The 18335-nt window shown below is 38.6% G+C and overlaps 1 protein-coding gene across 1 annotated transcript in view; it reads right to left on the bottom strand.

Moving 5' to 3' along the window:
• The window catches only part of mark2b (MAP/microtubule affinity-regulating kinase 2b), a 56441-nt gene that overhangs the window by 13668 nt on the left and 24438 nt on the right, over positions 1–18335 (bottom strand). The window contains 12 exon segments of the mRNA XM_040141247.1: positions 3678–3824; positions 7776–7870; positions 9643–9794; positions 10321–10378; positions 10773–10847; positions 11349–11461; positions 11627–11726; positions 12937–13056; positions 15493–15729; positions 17518–17574; positions 17967–18002; positions 18005–18031. Coding sequence (XP_039997181.1) covers positions 3678–3824; positions 7776–7870; positions 9643–9794; positions 10321–10378; positions 10773–10847; positions 11349–11461; positions 11627–11726; positions 12937–13056; positions 15493–15729; positions 17518–17574; positions 17967–18002; positions 18005–18031 — 1217 coding nt within the window.

Genomic DNA, 18335 nt, shown 5'->3' with positions numbered 1-18335 from the left:
CACATGTCTGGCAGGGGAAAAAAAGAGGACTAAAGCTCAAAATATCAAAGTATCCTTTGACAGACACAACAGACACTGTCAAGCAGGGGAGCCAGCCAACAAAGCAACACACACGAACCAAGCAAACAGACAGAAAATACACACATACAGTGTATACGCAGATTACCAAGAAGACATAGTCAGGTCCTTACTTCATTTCATTCATTCAACCAGAACCGTCACAGTATAGTGAACACTTCATAAATAAAGACTCCGTGATAACTGGTTTACATAGCATGTAGAGAGCAATTAAAAACCTTTGAGAACAAAAGACAGAGGCTGTGGGAAAATTAAATGGACTCTACTTCCTTAACATGGAACTGCAATCCACTTACACCAGCCAGGGAAAACCCTTTTGTCAACAAACACAACATGTCAAAAAAACCAAATTAAGGAAATTTATCTATACACAGCATGCAACAGATCGTACATGTTTTCACAAAAATATGAATCAGCACAACTATTACATCTACATTTTGTCTGATTCTCCCCAGAGCACTTGCACTTTTGTATACCCCTTTTTTCAGTGACCCAAACTAACAGAACATTCATTAGGTTTTTATAAAGCACTATCCCTCACAAAGTCTACAGGTAGACTATGAAGGCTAGTGGGGCTCAGGGAGAGAAATTCATGCATCAACACAGTTGTTAAAGACAGTTCACCGTCTTTATCGGATGTTCAAACATGTAGTGTTGTCAATTGTAGACACTTTATAAAATTGTGTTTATCAGCTATTTGGAATAGAGTGTACGTAACCTGCAATAAATATCGACTTTCAACAAATGTCTACATTGGTGATTTTGGATGCTGAAGTTGCTTAAGTGATCCTTTTCCTTCAATATCACGTTTTTTGACAAACCTTTTTACAGTTTGGGTGTATTTTTATGATTGTAATTTATGATTATGACACTTTTAATTACAGAATGTTATGTTGTGATTCTACATTGTTGAACTGAAATTCAGAAGGATTTTTGTGACATTAAAAAACAACATTCTGTGATATTAAAAAGCACCCAAAGGGAAGAAACATTTTATAAATGTTTATACTTTATAAACATATTATATTTTTTGGTCTCATGAAGGCAACACCAATCTATTACCAATATTTGTGCTGTTGATTATAGATCTAAATAGATGGAGAATATCTCTGCAAAAAGTCATTTAAACATTTCATTTTAAGCTTGCCAATTCTTAAAAAAATAATAATTTTAATTACTGAATAAGGTGCTTATTTCCCTCAATACCAAGAAACATTACTCTGTTTCGTGTGTTAGTTACCAGAGCAAGTCTGTTTACACTGTCGGCCAGTCAGCCTAGTAGCTTAGAAGCTAAAGGCATATATCTCAAGATATAGATATTTTTCTTTCTTTTAATAGTAAATAATATGAACAGTAAGTTAATCAGGAGTTCATAATGCATTTAGGTTTTCGATTGCTCTATAATCTTTCGGTCCTGCCTTAAATGTAAGAAAACGCCTAAGATGACAGTATATAACACTTTTATCCTGTAACGTCAACTGAAATTCTGTGGGAAATGCCAGTTTGTTCAACTCATTTTGATTTATTCATTTGACCTAGAAGTTAGATACACAGCAAGCCTCATTATCAGGCCAGCCAGTAACCAAGCTACTATAGAGGGTTGGCCTGCACACAGTTTGTTAGCTAATCCATGCTTGTCCACCATTTTCTCTTCTCTGAATTCTGAATTTTTTTTTTTTTCCTCCCAGGAAACAAAACACGTAAAAAAAACAAAAACAAAACACATCTAATCTGTCAGAGGTACGGTATAGTGAAAAACCTGCTCATCTTGTTGTCAAGCTGCAACTGTTCAGTTATGGTCAACTGGGTAAATATGAGGTTTGAGAGGGAGTGATTGGCCGAAGACAAGCTACGTCAACGATTTTATAGTTTTCTGAGCTTCACCGTCCTTTTTCTGTCTGTTGCTAAGTAACTGGTGATCTATGATAGCTGGTCTTGGAAATGTTGGACACCTCACTATGGTGACGTTATAGTGGTGTGTATAGTCATTATACTTCAGTTTTTCCTTTTCATAAATTTGAAAAAATTTCTAAAAATGTGTTTTTGCCTTGTCATTATGGGTTATTGAGTGTAGACTGACGAGGGAAACAAAGGAACAAACAAATAAATTTAAACAATTTAAGCATAAGGCTGCACCATAACAAAATGTGAGCCGAGTGGTCTGAATACTTTGAATGCCCTGTATATATAGGTAGATACTCAGTACAACACTTCTTTGTTGAAGAATTGACTGAATGATAACTCACCACTACTCAGAACTGTTTCTTGCCTTCAGATAAGGTAGTGTCATGTAGTATCTTTGGTGCTAAACTAATGCTATGGCTTTCCATGAGGGAAAAAAAATTACTGTCATCAAGGAATTTCTCTGGTGAAAGAAGATTTAAACTGCATGTATTTCTATATATAAAAATGACTACTTTTGTCTGGCTAAGACTTGTGGTGGTTTGGTCTCAAGGTGTGAGCACAAGAATCATAATAAATTCAAGCAGTATGTAATCTAGAACTTTGTCTTGTTACTGTAATTTTTGTTGTTGTTTTTTTTTTTTTTTAATTTCTTTTTTGTTTTGGTTTCTTTCCTACTGTATACCAAACCCCATTCAATATTGTGTAATTGAGAGTATTCTTTTTTATCAAACAGTTTTGTTGAAAACTTAATGTGCAAACTGTCATGTTATAATGCGCATAGTTGCTTTAGCTTGAATTAACCTTTATATATAGAGCTTTGGTTATGGATGGGAGATGTTGTGGGGAAAAGGGGAAAAAATGAGAGATGATCATTTCTAATTTCTCCATTGCTATGCTGGTCTCTTACAAAAATTATTTTAAAAAACTGCATGTGTTTCTAAAACCCCTCTTAAAAAAGGAAAACAAGTGTGAATTTCACAGGTCATACTTTTTAACTCGTCGTTGGTTCAAAATTTCCATTTCAGAAACTTCTCTTGAAAACCTCTTGAATTTGTTAATTTGTTGTCAAATACAAGTATTTATTTACTTTGTCACTGAATTTTATATTTCTTGATATTTGTTTTATTTACTGTAGCAAGTGATTACAAATGCCTATTAAGGCATAAAAATATCTGAGAATAAATGACGTACAAAAATTGTATAAGTTAGGGAAACTTGTTATCTTTGCTCATGTGAACGTGTATGATTGTGAGGTGGCTGTTGGCAAGCACAGCAGATTGTGTTGAATAAAACACCAACTCTTTGAGGAGGAAAATACGCTTCTTTGATGGATTTCACAATTTGGGGGGAAAAAACAGTTCACTGCTGTGTGCCAGGATTACTGTCTGGCACACAGCACTGTTACTGTGCGATTAAAAGGTAAACAAAGAGCCCCCCCCCCCAAAAAAAAAGTTGGTGCTTTCCAAAAAATTCGGTAGAAGGTTTTAGAGCCAATAAATCATTTTATCCCTTGTTCAGCACTCCTTTTTCCTCTTTGTCGATTGCGGGAAGGATGAAGATCTGTGCTGAGTAAAGTGGTCCGTGCTGAAGGGGGCTGAGGGTGCTATGAGCATGTGTCTTAGTGTGTGTTTGTGTGTGTGTGTGTGTGTGTGGTTGTGTGTGTGTGTGTGTGACAGAGTGAGTGAGAGACTTGCCTGGGCCGTGGTGTGTGCAGGTCAGAGGGGCATGGATGATTGGAGGAGGACAGGGACTTGTGGTGGCGGGGACGCGAGGAGGAGGAGGAGGAGGAGAGGACGGCAGCAGCCGAGGCAGTAGAGGCACGGGAGCCCGGAGTGTTTAGGCTGGGAGGGAGGAGGGGGGAGGAGGAGGAGTGCCCCGCCCGACACACACACGTATATGCAAACACACCGACATACGTGACCAACACAGGAAAAACACACCAAAGTCACACAATCAAAGACATACAAACACAATACATACACACATATTCAAACACAACGGGCGGGGTTTGTGTGTGGGTGGGCGGAGAGGTGAGGTGGAGCATGGTTAGAAGCAGCATTTATTAAACACACTAAGGGTGGGGTGGGGGAGCAGAGAGAGCAGAAACATAGGGAGAAGGAACAGAGGAAGTAGACACAAAGAGACAGAAACCCCGTGGAGCAAGAGGACATGAATAATGAAGAAAAGATGGTCTTTTCTGCTGCTAACGTTGCTCCACTGTGGTTTCAGCAAAAAGAAGTCACAAACCACAACCAAAGAATGTCTGTTCTTTTACCTTCATCTTTTCATGTAAAATCTACGTGACAAAAAAGGCAGAGCACAAAAGACCAACTTTTAACACAATGTTTTGTTGGCTGAGAGAGACTGAAAATACACTTGAAGATAAATTATGTGGATAAAATCAGACAGAAGTGTCACATAATGCGCAAGATAAAGAATGAGGACACCCCAATATTTCACTGATGAGTTAATCTGCCCCTGTTATGGGCCCATATAATGGAAAAAATACTACAGACAGTTTATAGTGCCTGGGTACTACGTAAAATTAACCAAACCACATTTTCTTACATTTTTCGCCCCTTTCAGTCCGTAAATACCTCTTTTTTGTTGCCTTAAGGAAATCCTTTCTGCTTTTTAAAATGTGCTTTTTAAAATATTTTGTCTTCTTTGCCTATTTTTCATCTTTTGTGAAGAACACTGCATTGCACTGTTCTGGAACAAACCTGCTACATAAGTTATTATGTTTTTTTTAATCTTTTAATTTATTTATATAATGACAGTGCCTGAAAAAAATTTTCATGATTCTTGATCATTTGTAATTCTGCCACTGTATCTGTCTGACCTCTTGAGAAGGAGGCTATATGCACGCCTCATCAGAAAGTTAGGTGTAGATTAAAAGAAAAAAACAAAAAACAAAATTATGATCTATGGCTTGTTGAAGAAGATACTAGAGCTAAAATAATTAGTCAATTAATTGGTACACACACAGACACACACAAAAAAAAAATCTGCCACAGTTCTGATAGTTACATATACCAAAAATGCTTTTTAAAGAGGCCACTTTTAGCAATGGAAAATTGTTATGGGCGTTTTCGACACTATTTTCAGACATTTTATAGACTAAACGTTTAATCGATTGATCAAGAAAATAATCTGCAGATTAATCAACAGTTAAATGCTACTTGCACCACTAAATTAATGTTAGTTGCAGTTTGAATCTAAATTAAAACCAATTAACTTGTGCTCTTTGTTAGATTAGAATGGGCAGGTAAAGTGTTGAGTTTACATGTAGAAAATTGGATGTTTGGCAGGAAATAAAGCTGTTTTTACTGTCCTGTAATGGGATGATCACTCTGACCCCAGAGCTTTCAGCTTTATAGGTTTAACCTGTTTTGCGACTACTGCCTGTCAAGTGTCTGACCTCTCATTTTCCATGGTACACAATCTAAACTGTATCAGGAAAAAAGGATTCTTTATTTGTTTTACTTGAGCCAAAGAACCATGGTTATTTCCTGAACCCTCTCTTAATCAGCAAGGTTGCTATGGGCTACAAAGCTCTGCACATTACTGACAGCTCTGACTTGACTTTATCCACACACAGAAACAAACCCAGTGAGAGACAGGGGAGAGTGGTACCACAGAGAGTCAGAGAGGGGGGAGAGATAGCTGAAGAGAGAGCAAAGGAATGAGTTGAGTTGGGAGTAGGGGGGGACATTTATAGAGGTCAACCAAACAGCTGCTAATTATAAAGAAAACAAACACATAGCCGAGAGAAAAACACACACTCTTTCTGACAGGGATTAGCCTGGCTAGTGATGGAAAAATAACGGCATTCACTGGACAACCCAGTGTGTGGCAACCGTTTGAGCATGTGTGACATGTATGTTTAAGCTTTTGTGTGTCAATGAGTTTGTGTGTGTAGAGCCTCAGTGTGTGTGTGTGTGTGTGTGTGTGTGTGTGTGTGTGTGTGTGTGTGTGTGTGAGAGTAGATATTAATGTGTACATGTAAGCCTATTAAGAGGCAAGTGCAGGGACCATATAGTGCCACTAAGAGTTAATATTCCATCACAAGTCTTCCTAATCTCCTTAGAGGAAGAGGGGGGGGCGGGGAGAAGGAAAATTAATATGAAGACAAAAAGCAAAAAAGGAAGGTAAAAAAAATAAAAGAAAGGAGATGCCAAGAAAATGTGAGTGACTTAAGATCCAGAGGGACAAGAGGTAATATGCAGATAAAAGAGGACCAAATAAAGAAATTTCAAAAAGGACAGAAATAGGGGAAAAAAAAAAAAAAACTAGGGAGGGGAGAGAGTGTAAGACGTATAAAAGCCCAAACTTCAGAGCATTAATGAGGACCAAATAAAGTAACTTAAATATCAGAGCTGATGACAACCACTAAGTTAGCAGAGTCTACCATGGCTAACAGACCCACAGTACTAAAAAAGCAATGCAGTCTCAAATGACCGCTTCGTCACCATGCAGGGCTTAAGAATAAAAAACAGAATTTTTCAAAAATACCAGACTATACAGAACTAAACATTAGTTAATCGAATTATTTTTATCATGTTTTAGATAGGACACTATTGTGGGAACAAGGGGGTCATTTGAGACTGATACATGAACAAGTAATAAAGCAGTAATGACAATGACCACTGCATCATATTAGGGATTATGGTTTGGCTTAATGTTGAATGCTTCTGAAAAAGCATACAAAGCATATGGCTGGTTAAAGCATGAGTGATATGCGGGTAGTTGTATGTATGGACACGCATGAGGTCTTTATAGCACCAGAGGGTTGCACTCCCGGTCGACAAATTCAACGACACAGACGACTTTTATCGACGTGTAAGATTAACGTGTGAAGGTATGTTTTTAAGGCCTTAAAATGAAGACAGAAAGTCCACAATCAAGCAGCTCCAGTATGGCGAAAAGACCTTTTTGTCCATAGTGAAGTTGTTGAATGTGCTTTAGGAAACATTGGAGAGTTGGAAAGCTGAATTATGTTTAGGAATGATAAAATGAGAAAGGGTAAAAGGAAGGGAATATCACATTCTGCAATATCACTTCAATGAGGGAACAGAGGAAAATAGAGCTTGATTATGGCTAAACCCAATTTTAGACCTGATGTCATTTATTTCATTTACTAAGAAATCCTACTTTTTAATTATTACTATAGGAGTATTACCAGTTCTGGACTTTAGTTGAGTTCTAATCCACTGCTGTATTGCTGGAGGTCGAAGTTCATTTTTATAATAATGGAAAGCATAAAACTTTATTAACAGAAGAGAATAGAAAGAAGGGTTAGAGTTCGAAGAACAGATTAGGGTCACTATGTCTCATCTTCTTGATGTGAGAATGTGCATGTGCGTGTCCATCGAACCCTGTTCTGCTCTGACTGGCAGGCCTCCATCGGACCATCTCGGGTAATCTGTAATCTACTGGAGGTTTGGCCTAAATACCCAAGAGACCCTGATTTTCTTGTCCAGGAGGGCTCACCCCGCCCTGGGGAAGGCTGTGGGCCTCCCTGAGCCAGCTGGCAGAGCTCTGGAGAGTACCAGCCAAGGTCTGGGATTCAGTCACTGAGACAGCTGTGGGACTGCTTCATTCACAAACCATAGCGAGTGTGTTTGTATTAAGTGTGTGTTAGTGAGGAAGCAGTGCTGCCTCACAGCAACTTCTTGGGTTGCCAATGATGAGAGAGAAAGACTGTATGTGAGAACCACTGTATGTGGGTGGACTTGTCCTTGTCTTTTGAAAACATTTCTCTTTTTGGAATTCTGTGTTATTGTGTGTACCTGTCCTTTCCGTTCTGGATGCCCTGGCTCAGCGTGGCTCTCTCGGTCAGAGGAGAGTTCCGACTGCGACCAGTACCGGTGGACAGGATGCTATTCTGAAGGGAGAGAGGAAGAAAATGAGAAGAATGTTAGAAATATAGAAATTATTAACATTGAGGGCCCAGTTATAGACAGTGAGAGATCAGTGCAGTGGACAGAGGATAGACAAATGACACTACAGGTGACCAATTATTCCTGCAACAGCCTGGAGCGAGCTTTAGATCAGCAAAGACAAGTGACTTTAATTACCTGAAATTAATTAAATCCTCCCCAAATTATGCCTTAAGAATATTTCCTGTAATACATTCATTTTTTCTGCACCTTAAATTATCTGAATTATAAGAATTATCTGCACAATCATACAATTACAAACCATTTCATTTTTACCTCATTATTCTTGATTTATCAGTTAAAGCCCATGCACACCTACATGGGGTGTTTTCCATTACCCTGACAGATAAGCTGTGATCAAGTTCAGGTTGGGCGGAACAGAAGTCCACATACTAATAAAAATGATAACATTTGTCCCGCCCTGACAGACAAAACTAACAGGGGAGTGAGAGAAATGTCAACCATTAGTAGATTTTTACACACTCACACAGTCCTGAGAAAAGGTGTTAGCAGGAACCTCAAGTGAAAACACCCGTGTAGGTCAACACACGGTGTGAAGGACACGAAACATCAATTCTAAACCCCAAAAATGTAAGTTTTATATTCTAACACGTTAGTAGGTAACATATGAAGTGTCAGATATGCCAGAGACACAGGGAAAATTGAGGGAAAACTTTAAAAATTTGACAAAATTAAGAAATGTACAACACAATGTCAGAAACATATTTTCATCTATTTCAAATTACTTTGTTGGCTGACACTGCTGACAGGCAATTGTACAGTAAGTTGAAAAAAGACTTAGGGGTTCGTAATTGGTGCCAACTGAGTGGATGACAGAGCTTGGTGACACTGAGAAAATAAAGTAGGATTTTTTTTTAGCAGAAGACATTTTGACATGTCACAGGTGAAAATAATAAAATTATTGCTGAATTCCAATTAACTGCCTTAGTTTCAGCCTCCTGCTAATGGAAATGCTGGCTCACTGTCACACTGTCATCGCTTAATTACACTTTAATAGAATAGAATTGTTGTTTATGTTATTAGGAACACCTTTTCTTTGCCTACTATGACAAGTGAAAATGTTTGCTGTGAAAAGGGCCTATGGTTTTGCCTCAACACCGAGGTAAAAACATTTTAACATTATTTTGGGTGTGTATAACTAATGCACAAACTGGCCAAAGCTATTAAGTTCAGAAAAATGTTTTACTTAACTATAATGCAGTTGTAACACAAGAAAAAGACAACATGTAAGATGACCAAAAACCCAAACAAGCATAACAAGCACCTAGCATAACCTCAGGATGCACACTTCCACTTTCCTATACCATGTAAGAAGACCTTCATATCACTCATACTTTTACATATGGCCATTAATTTGTAATAGGTTTAATTGATAACTAGCATTTGATTTGATCTTTGGTGCACAGCACAAGATAAAATATATGGCTGGTGCTAACTTACACTGAAGAGCAACAACGACTTTCTGAGTATACCTTCTGAATTTCTCTGATGTGTTTTTCTACCCCTCACAGAAAAAACTGTGTACTCACTAAAACCACAGTGTGTATTCTGTTTGTCTTTGTGGATCTGTGTCTGTATTTGGTAATACTGATGATGCAGGACCCACAATATATCGATTAACCCATTTTAAATTTGTATATGATGAAAACCTCAGTATTAAAAATGTCATGTAAAAAGTGTGGCTGTTTGGTCTCACAGTGGAGGGTGTGGCACTCTTCTTGCGGTCAGAGGAGACAAGAGGGCTGGCCGGCACCTTGGTAGTAGAGCTGCCTGATGAACCCTTCCTCCCAGAATCCTCCACTGCAGTCCGGTTGTCTGCTTGACCCCCCCTCTTCGAGTAGGAGGAGCCTAGAAAATAAAAAAAAATAAAAAAAGCATAGAATGCATCAGAAAAGCCATCACTTGTTGTGTTCAAACCTTTCACATTTTCCTGCTTCTTCTTCATCTTCATCATCTTCTGCTCTTCCACCCATTTGTCACTTTCCTCTCATCACTCTATGAGAAATCAATCTCACCTTCTTTTGCTGCTTTCTTTCATTCAATCTGCTCTGCCAGCCTTTCACTTAAATCCATATTATTTTCCCTCCTCACTCCTTTTACATCACCCACCCGACCTCTCTTAGTTCAACCTCTATTCCAGCATATATCCAGTCCACTGTGCTCCACCTACACTATTTTACTGTTCCTTTCTGTCCACTCTCCCTCTTTCTCTCTTTTCACAACATAGCTACAGGTGTCTACAAAATAAATGTGAGTCTTATTTAAAAAAAAAAAAAAAAAAAAAAAAGCTGAATGTGATCCCGATCTCCTTCCAATTTTCCTTCTCCTAACACACACCAGCCTCTCCCTTACCCCTCTGACACATCAATCTCACCCTGGTCGGTGGTTCTGCGGTTCTGAGGCTTCTGGTTAGATGACACACTGCGCTGTACCTGAGAGAGTCAAGATGGACACATAAGTCAGTGCGGCATTGTTTATGTCACAGAGTATTTAGACACGCATCAGGATTTAAGTATGCAAGTGAAGAGCTACGTTTACAGGCAGTCCTCTCTAATCCCCAGATCCATTCACAGATTAAACCAAAAACACTGCTAGATTCAAGCATCCAGGAAGGCAGTGGCTGCTGCAGTTCACGTGTATGTAGGTCTACAGTCAAAAACCTAAAAAGAAGATAACATCAAAGTAGATTCCCAGGGTGTTTTGGGTTTAAAAAAAAAGAAAAAGAAAAAGGAAAAAAGGTGGTCAAGTCTGTGTACTTGTGTCACTGGCTGGAGTTGGGAGACCTCTTTACGTGCTAGCAGAAGACTTTATGTGTTCTCATTGTACCTTGTGAGGCGGGGAGGGGGCATTTATGTTGCTTACATCACTTCCTGGCCGAGGCTTGATGCAACCTTCATCCAGCTGAGGAAGGAAAAAGACAGCAAGAACAAAAAAAAAACAAAAAAAACAACAGCTTTAAACACGCGTGTATCAATGGCAGAGAGACTGTGGATACAGTAAACACAAAGGACTAAAAATAGTACTTTTATAAATTGTACTGTTATGAGAATAATGAAGTGTTTTGAGTATAAACATATTCGGTCAAATTCAGAGATGACAGCAACTTGTACAATCTGATGGCTTAAGTGAAAAATATATATATAATAATATTTAATGATAAACTCACAAGACCTGGTTAGTTTCACAATTTACTGTATAACATCATTATGACTCCTTATAAAGATAGCTTCAATAAACCGATACTAACTGCTATGGTTATAAGGTGGTGCTTGTCAATTTGATACTTGGTAATACTCAGTAAAACGTAGGCTAAATATATGCCAGGGCTGTCCATTTAGCACTGTCAGTTAAGAGGACAGCACGTAAGTGACTCACGTAAGTGTGAGTGAAAACACAGTGTACCTCAGAGTTCCTATAGTCCAGTAGCAGGTATGTAGCCATCACATCATTGTACTTCTGGCTCACCAGCGAATCCTGGATCTCCTCCTGAGAGAACCCCATCTGCAGCATGATGTCTGCACACACAGCAAAATAAGTTTATAATTAGACAGTGGTAAGTCCATAATTCTCGAAAAGATAAATTATCCTTGTCTGTTTGGAATTTCTGTACTCACGTTTGCCTGTGTGTTGGTAAAGAAAGGAATATATGGATCTTTTTTTCTGTGTGTTTCTGTCCCTACCTGTCCTCCTGGGGTCCTTATAATCTGGCTGGGGTTCAATGTAGGGTTTGAGTTCGTCCTCCTCGTAGCCCACATTCATCCACCGGTCCCTCATTATCTGCTGCTGGGAGCAAGCCAACAGACAGATACAGGGAGACATAAGATGACAAAGAGGATAAAGGGGCAAAAAGCAGAGGAGGCGGGAGGAAAGTTTAAGCGAAGAAGGGATGATATACAAATAAGTATTGCTTTAGAACTCATCTAGGGGAGTAACAATTAAGATGGGCATTATATTTAAGATACGGCTAAACGGATTAATGAATTTCCAAATTTAAGTATAAACTCATATAGATGAGCTATCTTGTTTTCAAGGGGGTCCTTGGACACAAAAACATGGATAATGATCATGGACATGAGTCAAACAGCTCTTGTCAGGTAAACATTGTGGGCAATTGCAACAGGGTTTAATTAAATCCTACTGATCCCCAGGCTGCTTAATGTAGATTGGACCGTTTGTTTATCCAGATGCAAATTCAATCAACCCCAGTGAGTAAGATGTACATTCACAATCCAAACACACAATCTTGAAAGCAGGTGTAAATGAAACAGTCCCAGGACTGAATTGTAACACTAAACCTTGAGTTTTCTTTACAGTACTTTTACAGTACTACTTTTACATTTGGCAGGTCAAACAAAGACAGGATCAAGCTAAAAAATTACAGTATGTTATTAAATGTCATCTATAATGTGGCAAGCCAATGCAAGCAGAAAAAATGATTGTCTGTTGATTTCCTGCTGTCTAACTAAGTGATATCTTTGATCTAAAATAGTTACCATTCATCCACCTTTAGTGCAACCTAATTTAGTAACTCATAAATCTCAAACTAACATGTATTTACTATGCCTTTAAAAAGCACTTTACACTTGAGCAACAAACTCACATATAGCTGGTGAAACAAGTCCAGGTGTAAACTATAAGGACTGTGTGGGCTGCACACACAATTATATTAGTGAATACACCGATTATTTACAAAATGAGGTCTAACTACTATTGGATAGACAATTTTGGCAATTTTTCAGTCTGCATGTTTTATCAAGTTAAATATAAGGAATTTAAGTCTTGTTCAATATGAGAGTAATACCAAAACTAATCTCATAGCAGAAATAAATTTGAGAACACAATGATTCAAGAGGTATTTTTAAAACTACCCAACTACACTATATTCAACATACTTCAATGCTTGGTATGTAACCAATCTGATATATGATATATTTTGCTACCCTTTAAGTATCTTTTCTCTCTGTGTATGTGTGTCAATGCATGTGTGTACCTCGAGGCTGCCTCTTTTGGAGGGGTTCAGGATGAGGAACTTCTTGAGCAAGTTCTCACAGTCGGTAGACATGTAGAAGGGAATCCTGTATTTACCTCGCAGCACGCGCTCTCTCAGTTCCTGGAAAAGTGAAAAAGGCATGGGAAGTCAGCAGCGCTCTCCAAATATCCACCTCTGAACACACACACAGTCCCAGTCTCACAACTTTTGGTGTTGTAAGAATAAAGCAACAGAATGATGTCCTTGACTATTCAAAATTTGATTTGGACATTTTTCGGTATATTTCAAAAAGAAATCTGCATATCATCTGTATACAGCTAATAAACACTCCCTCTATCTGCGGCAATCTGATATTGCTTAAATTAGCCAAGCTGCAACGTTAGCTGCGGTTACACCCACAAATGATTCATAGTTTTGTCAATTAAGTACCACACTCACCTGACCCAAAAGCTGGTTAAGAAGCTGAGATTCAAACACAGCGGTAGCATAGTATGCGGGTGATATTAGCAAAAATAATATCCACACACTTTATGGTAGTTGCAATTATGTTGATATTAGATTTTTTTTCAGCATCCATACAAAATATAAGCTACAGTGATTTCAGAAAGTATTCAGACCCCTTCACTTTTTTCACATTTTGTTATGTTGCAGCCTTATGCTAAAATCATAAATTAATTTTTTCTACACTCAACACCCAATAATAACAAAGTGAAAATAGAATTTTAAAAGAGGCCATAAAGCCTAGATTGGTGGAGTGCTGCAGTGAGCACTGTATGGAGTTCTGCCAGAGCCATCACCAGGTTCTTGGTAATGTCTCTTACCAAGGCCCTTGTCCCCCATTTGCAGTTTGGCCAGGCGGCCGGCTCTAGGAAGAGTCCTGGTAGGTCCAAACTTCTTCCATTTAAGAATTATGGAGGCCACTGTGCTCTTGGGAACCTTCAATTTAGGCTAACCCAGATCAGTGTCTCGCCACAATCCTGTCTCTGAGCTCCGTAGGGAGTTCCTTGGACCTAAATTTCAAGTGTCATAGCAAAGGGTCTGACCACTTATGTCAATGTGATATTTCAGTTTTTCCTTTTTAATAAATTTGCAAAAAATTCTATTTTCTTTTTGACATTATGGGGTAATTTAGTGTAGACTTAGAGGGGAAAGATTGATTTAAAAAAAACCTTAGCATAAGGCTGCAACATAACAAAATGTGAAAGAAAGTGACGGGGTCTAAATACTTTGAGTGGACTGTATCTGATTAATTCGAAATAATGCAGTTGTTAACAAAAGCACCGCCAGTCACCAGGCACAAATAATCAACATCACATTACAATGTTTGTAATATACTTCAGTGGTCTTTATTAATCCCACTGGAAGTCTCTCATTAATTATCATTTATTTAGACACTGACGGATAACTACATGTAATGACAGGTTTGAAAACTGCTGTAATACACAAAACAAGGAGCCTATACTGCCAGATATTGAATTTGCATAAAAATCTATCAAATAGCAAAACCGAATCCAATCAAAATATCACATTAATCATTTAAAGTGCTGAAACACTGATTGTAAAACTGTAAGACTGTAAAAGCTATCTTTTTTTTTTGTCAGTGGATCAGTTTGACACAAACAAGAATTATTGCCTCAAGGTTATATGCTTCTGCCAGCCAGTCAAGTTGCAGTTTACATCCATTCCTGTCCACACTCATAAAATATATGTAATGAAAACTACAATTTAATTAAAGGAATTAAGTGTATTTTGTCTTAATTAGCAAATGATTTCTTGAGTTATGGCCAGAAAACGTGTTTTGTGAGGTCACAGTGACCTTGACCTTTGACCACCAAAATCTAATAAGTTCATCCTTGAGTTCAAGTAAACGTTTGTGCCAAATTTGAAGAAATTGCCTCAAGGCATTCCTGAGATATCGCAGATGGACAGACAGGCAACCCAAAAGCATAATGCCTCCGGCACAGCTGTCGCCAGTGCGGAGGCATAAAAAAGGAATACATTTTATTACAGCTACAACCTCAGCACAGCACACTGGAGTCAAATACAAAGACAGTGAAGTTATCTGTTAAATAAATAGTAAAACCAGGAATGTAGGTGTTAAACAAAACTCCACACAGCAGGAAATAGTGCAAAGGCATATTCAGTAAGCCTAGATGGCTTTTCGCAGGCATGCTAACATCAATATCATCACATTCAATGTCATGTCGCCCACCCAAAATGTGTCTGCACTTCCAGAATGAGTCAATTGAGTGCTGACTGAGCGCATGGTGTGATAGGTGGTGTGAATTAAATAGCCTTTTTTTTTTTTTTTTTTTTTAACAAGACTGAAAAGAGTTCCAGGTTTCGGTGTATCACCAAAACCATTCAAGAACAAAGTACTTGGGATGGCATATAATCAATTTACACATTCACTTTTTCTTGAGTTCAGTGTCTGCATTCTGTAGGGCAGAGGGAACAGAAACCAGCATGACAAATACAACCACCCACAGACTACAGACATCCGTTTATGTAATGCACATGAACACACACACAAACGCACTCTCTCCTCTTCCTGACCTTGAGGTTCTGTCCATCGAAGGGCAGTGAGCCGCTGACCAGTGTGTAGAGGATGACCCCAAGGCTCCAGACGTCCACCTCAGGCCCATCGTACTTCTTGCCCTGGAAGAGCTCTGGGGCTGCGTATGGCGGGGAGCCGCAGAACGTGTCCAGCTTGTTCCCCAAAGTAAACTCATTACTGAAGCCAAAGTCTGCTATCTTGATGTTCATGTCTGCGTCCAGCAGCAGGTTCTCCGCCTGCAGACAGACAGTGTGGGAGAGAGAGGAAAGAGACAGAAATAAAGACATAATTATGATACAGAGAGCAGGAGGATGTGGAGGGAAACAGGGAGAAAAAGATACAGCAGAAAGCAAAAGATTATTAATGTGCTGGGATTTATTTTTTCATGAATACTAAATGTGCCAAGAAATGAAACACAAATATTTTAGATTTGCTTTGTGTGATGCAGTACTGTGATGTTTACTTTTCCATATGAACATTCTTTTTTCACTTGGTCAGAGCTACATAAAGCTTGTGGCAGAAGAACAGAGTTTAACAAACAGGCCACCCTGACATCCGGTGTCAGTGTAACAGATTTTCTCAGACATGCAATTGAGTTTCAAGATAACACATTCCACCTCATTACAGACAGTCTGTCTGAAATACACCTTTTTCTGGGAAAAAAAACTGGGTGCTGGTTGAGAGAGAGGGTTTTCAAGGTAATGGCCTGGGGCCTACAAGTAGCAAACAATGGGCAAAGTGAGCTACCACAGTTTATTCCTGTGTGTGTTTGTGTGCGTGCATGTGTGTGTGTTTGTATTCCTAAGCCTACAGTGAGCCAGTGAGCAAGGAGGCGGGGGTTGCCTAGCAACAGGTGCGCTCTCCTTTTCACTTGCTCTGAATACTCTGCAGCTTCTGTGTTTGAGTGTGTGTGCGCGCGAGTGCGCATTAAATACAACACTGACATCATCTCTAGGCTCTGACCTAAGAAATAAATGAACACAGGCTTCTCATTTTTTGTCGGCAGATTTAATCATCTATAGCTAATTAACATTAATATTTTAAGTTGGCCAAAAAACAAAATTGAACTCTTTGATGTTTTTTTTTTTTTTTTAAGCAAAAAGGAACGACCACTTTACAGCAGCCTAAACCCTATGTAGAAAGTGACTGCAGCCACACTGTTTTTTTCATCTCAGGACCCAGAGGGAATAATTTTAGACTTTCTGTGAAGTGCAGGCTCATCAAAATTTGCTCTTGCAATTTAGGACCCACTAGAATTAAGCCTGTCCTGGATTTCTCATCGCAACCCCCAGATCAAGAGTGATTAGGATAATGTGCAGGATGGTACACATTACAATAATGAGAACTGTCTGTCCTCCAAAACACCTCCTTTGCCGTGCTGCCCTTTTTGTAAATGACAACCATCATTACCTGCTTTAAGTGTAGAAAATGTTTCATGACCTTGGTCAAAGCAAAGAATGTCTATTAAAAAGCCAAAAAAAAACATGAGTGGGAAAAACAACTTTGAGATGAGAGCTTCCCCTACGGTTACTGTAACAGTAATCACAATAAGAGCACAATAAGAGGATTTACAACTCTGCATAATACTATGAACCAAAATGACCCAGAAGCATTACGTCTGAGAGATTTTTGGCACCAAATAAATGTGAATCGAAGACTGGAAGAGAAATAGAGACAGAAGGAGAGAATTAGCCAATAGGAGTCTAGCAAATACATATAGGTGCAAACAGAGTGCGGGTGTGTGTGTGTGTGTGTGTGTATAGATGAATTAATGTGTGTGTTTAAGCCCTAGTACTTGAAGAAGGACATTTTATCATCTTTGTGATTAACCGCCTGTTCACAGGGACAGGATTTCATCTCCAAAAATCAAATGATAGAAAGAATAATGTAGACACATAGAGAGAGAGAGAGAGAGAGAGAGAGAGAGAGAGCGAGAGAGAGAGCGAGAGAGAGAGACAGACATAGCACACTTGTGCTTTGACACTCAATGTAATTCATTAATGTGTGTGTGTGTGTGTTCTCACCTTGAGGTCTCTGTGTACTATACACTTCTGATGGCAATACTGCACTGCTGACACAATCTGGAGAGTGAGAAAGTGAGTGAGAGACAGAAATAGGGAGACAGAGGGGGAAGAGAAACAGAAAGAGACAGAGGAAGAAAGGATGATAAAATGGACAAGGTTGAATCAGTTAGACAATGAAGTAAAAAGACACTGAGAACTCTTCATTAGGATTTCATCAGTTGCCTAAACTGCTTACGTAATGATCAATAATCACTGAAAGCATATAAAATACAAAATGCATGTTTTTTGCTTGCCATTACCTTCCATTATTCAACAAATACAGACAATTCTACACTGGAAATGCATTTATAATCTCAGTCCAACGTAAATGTACATTGAAACACTATTAGAATAAATAATCTAAAAAAACACACAACACACATTTTTTTTTTTTTTCACACACACACCACCTGTCTGATTTTTTCTTTTTCTTTTCTCTTCATCCCAAGCCATCAGCCACTAAAGAATCAAAGACCTGGAGAGAGAGAAGAGAAAGAGGAGGAGAGCAGATTTAGTGCTGGAACCTGATACTTGTCTCCTAAAAGTCAGCCTATTGGGTCAAAGGGACATAGAGCTGAGTGTTGTCCTTTAAAAACAAAGTATGGTCACATTGAGATAAAGAGATCATTATTTCAAGGACCTTTATATTACAGACTTAAATCAAATACAGAAAAACTGGTAGTCTGTTATTTTTCCTCTTTCTCATTTTTGGGTACATGAGTACTGCACCGTTAAACTAGTAACAGCATAAAAGACTTACTGTCACATAATTTTCCTTT

This window comes from Xiphias gladius, chromosome 12, assembly GCF_016859285.1.
Source record: "Xiphias gladius isolate SHS-SW01 ecotype Sanya breed wild chromosome 12, ASM1685928v1, whole genome shotgun sequence".
Lineage (NCBI taxonomy): Eukaryota > Metazoa > Chordata > Actinopteri > Istiophoriformes > Xiphiidae > Xiphias > Xiphias gladius.
Note: the sequence above shows the minus strand (reverse complement) of the source record. Positions and strands in the feature narration are given on the sequence as shown.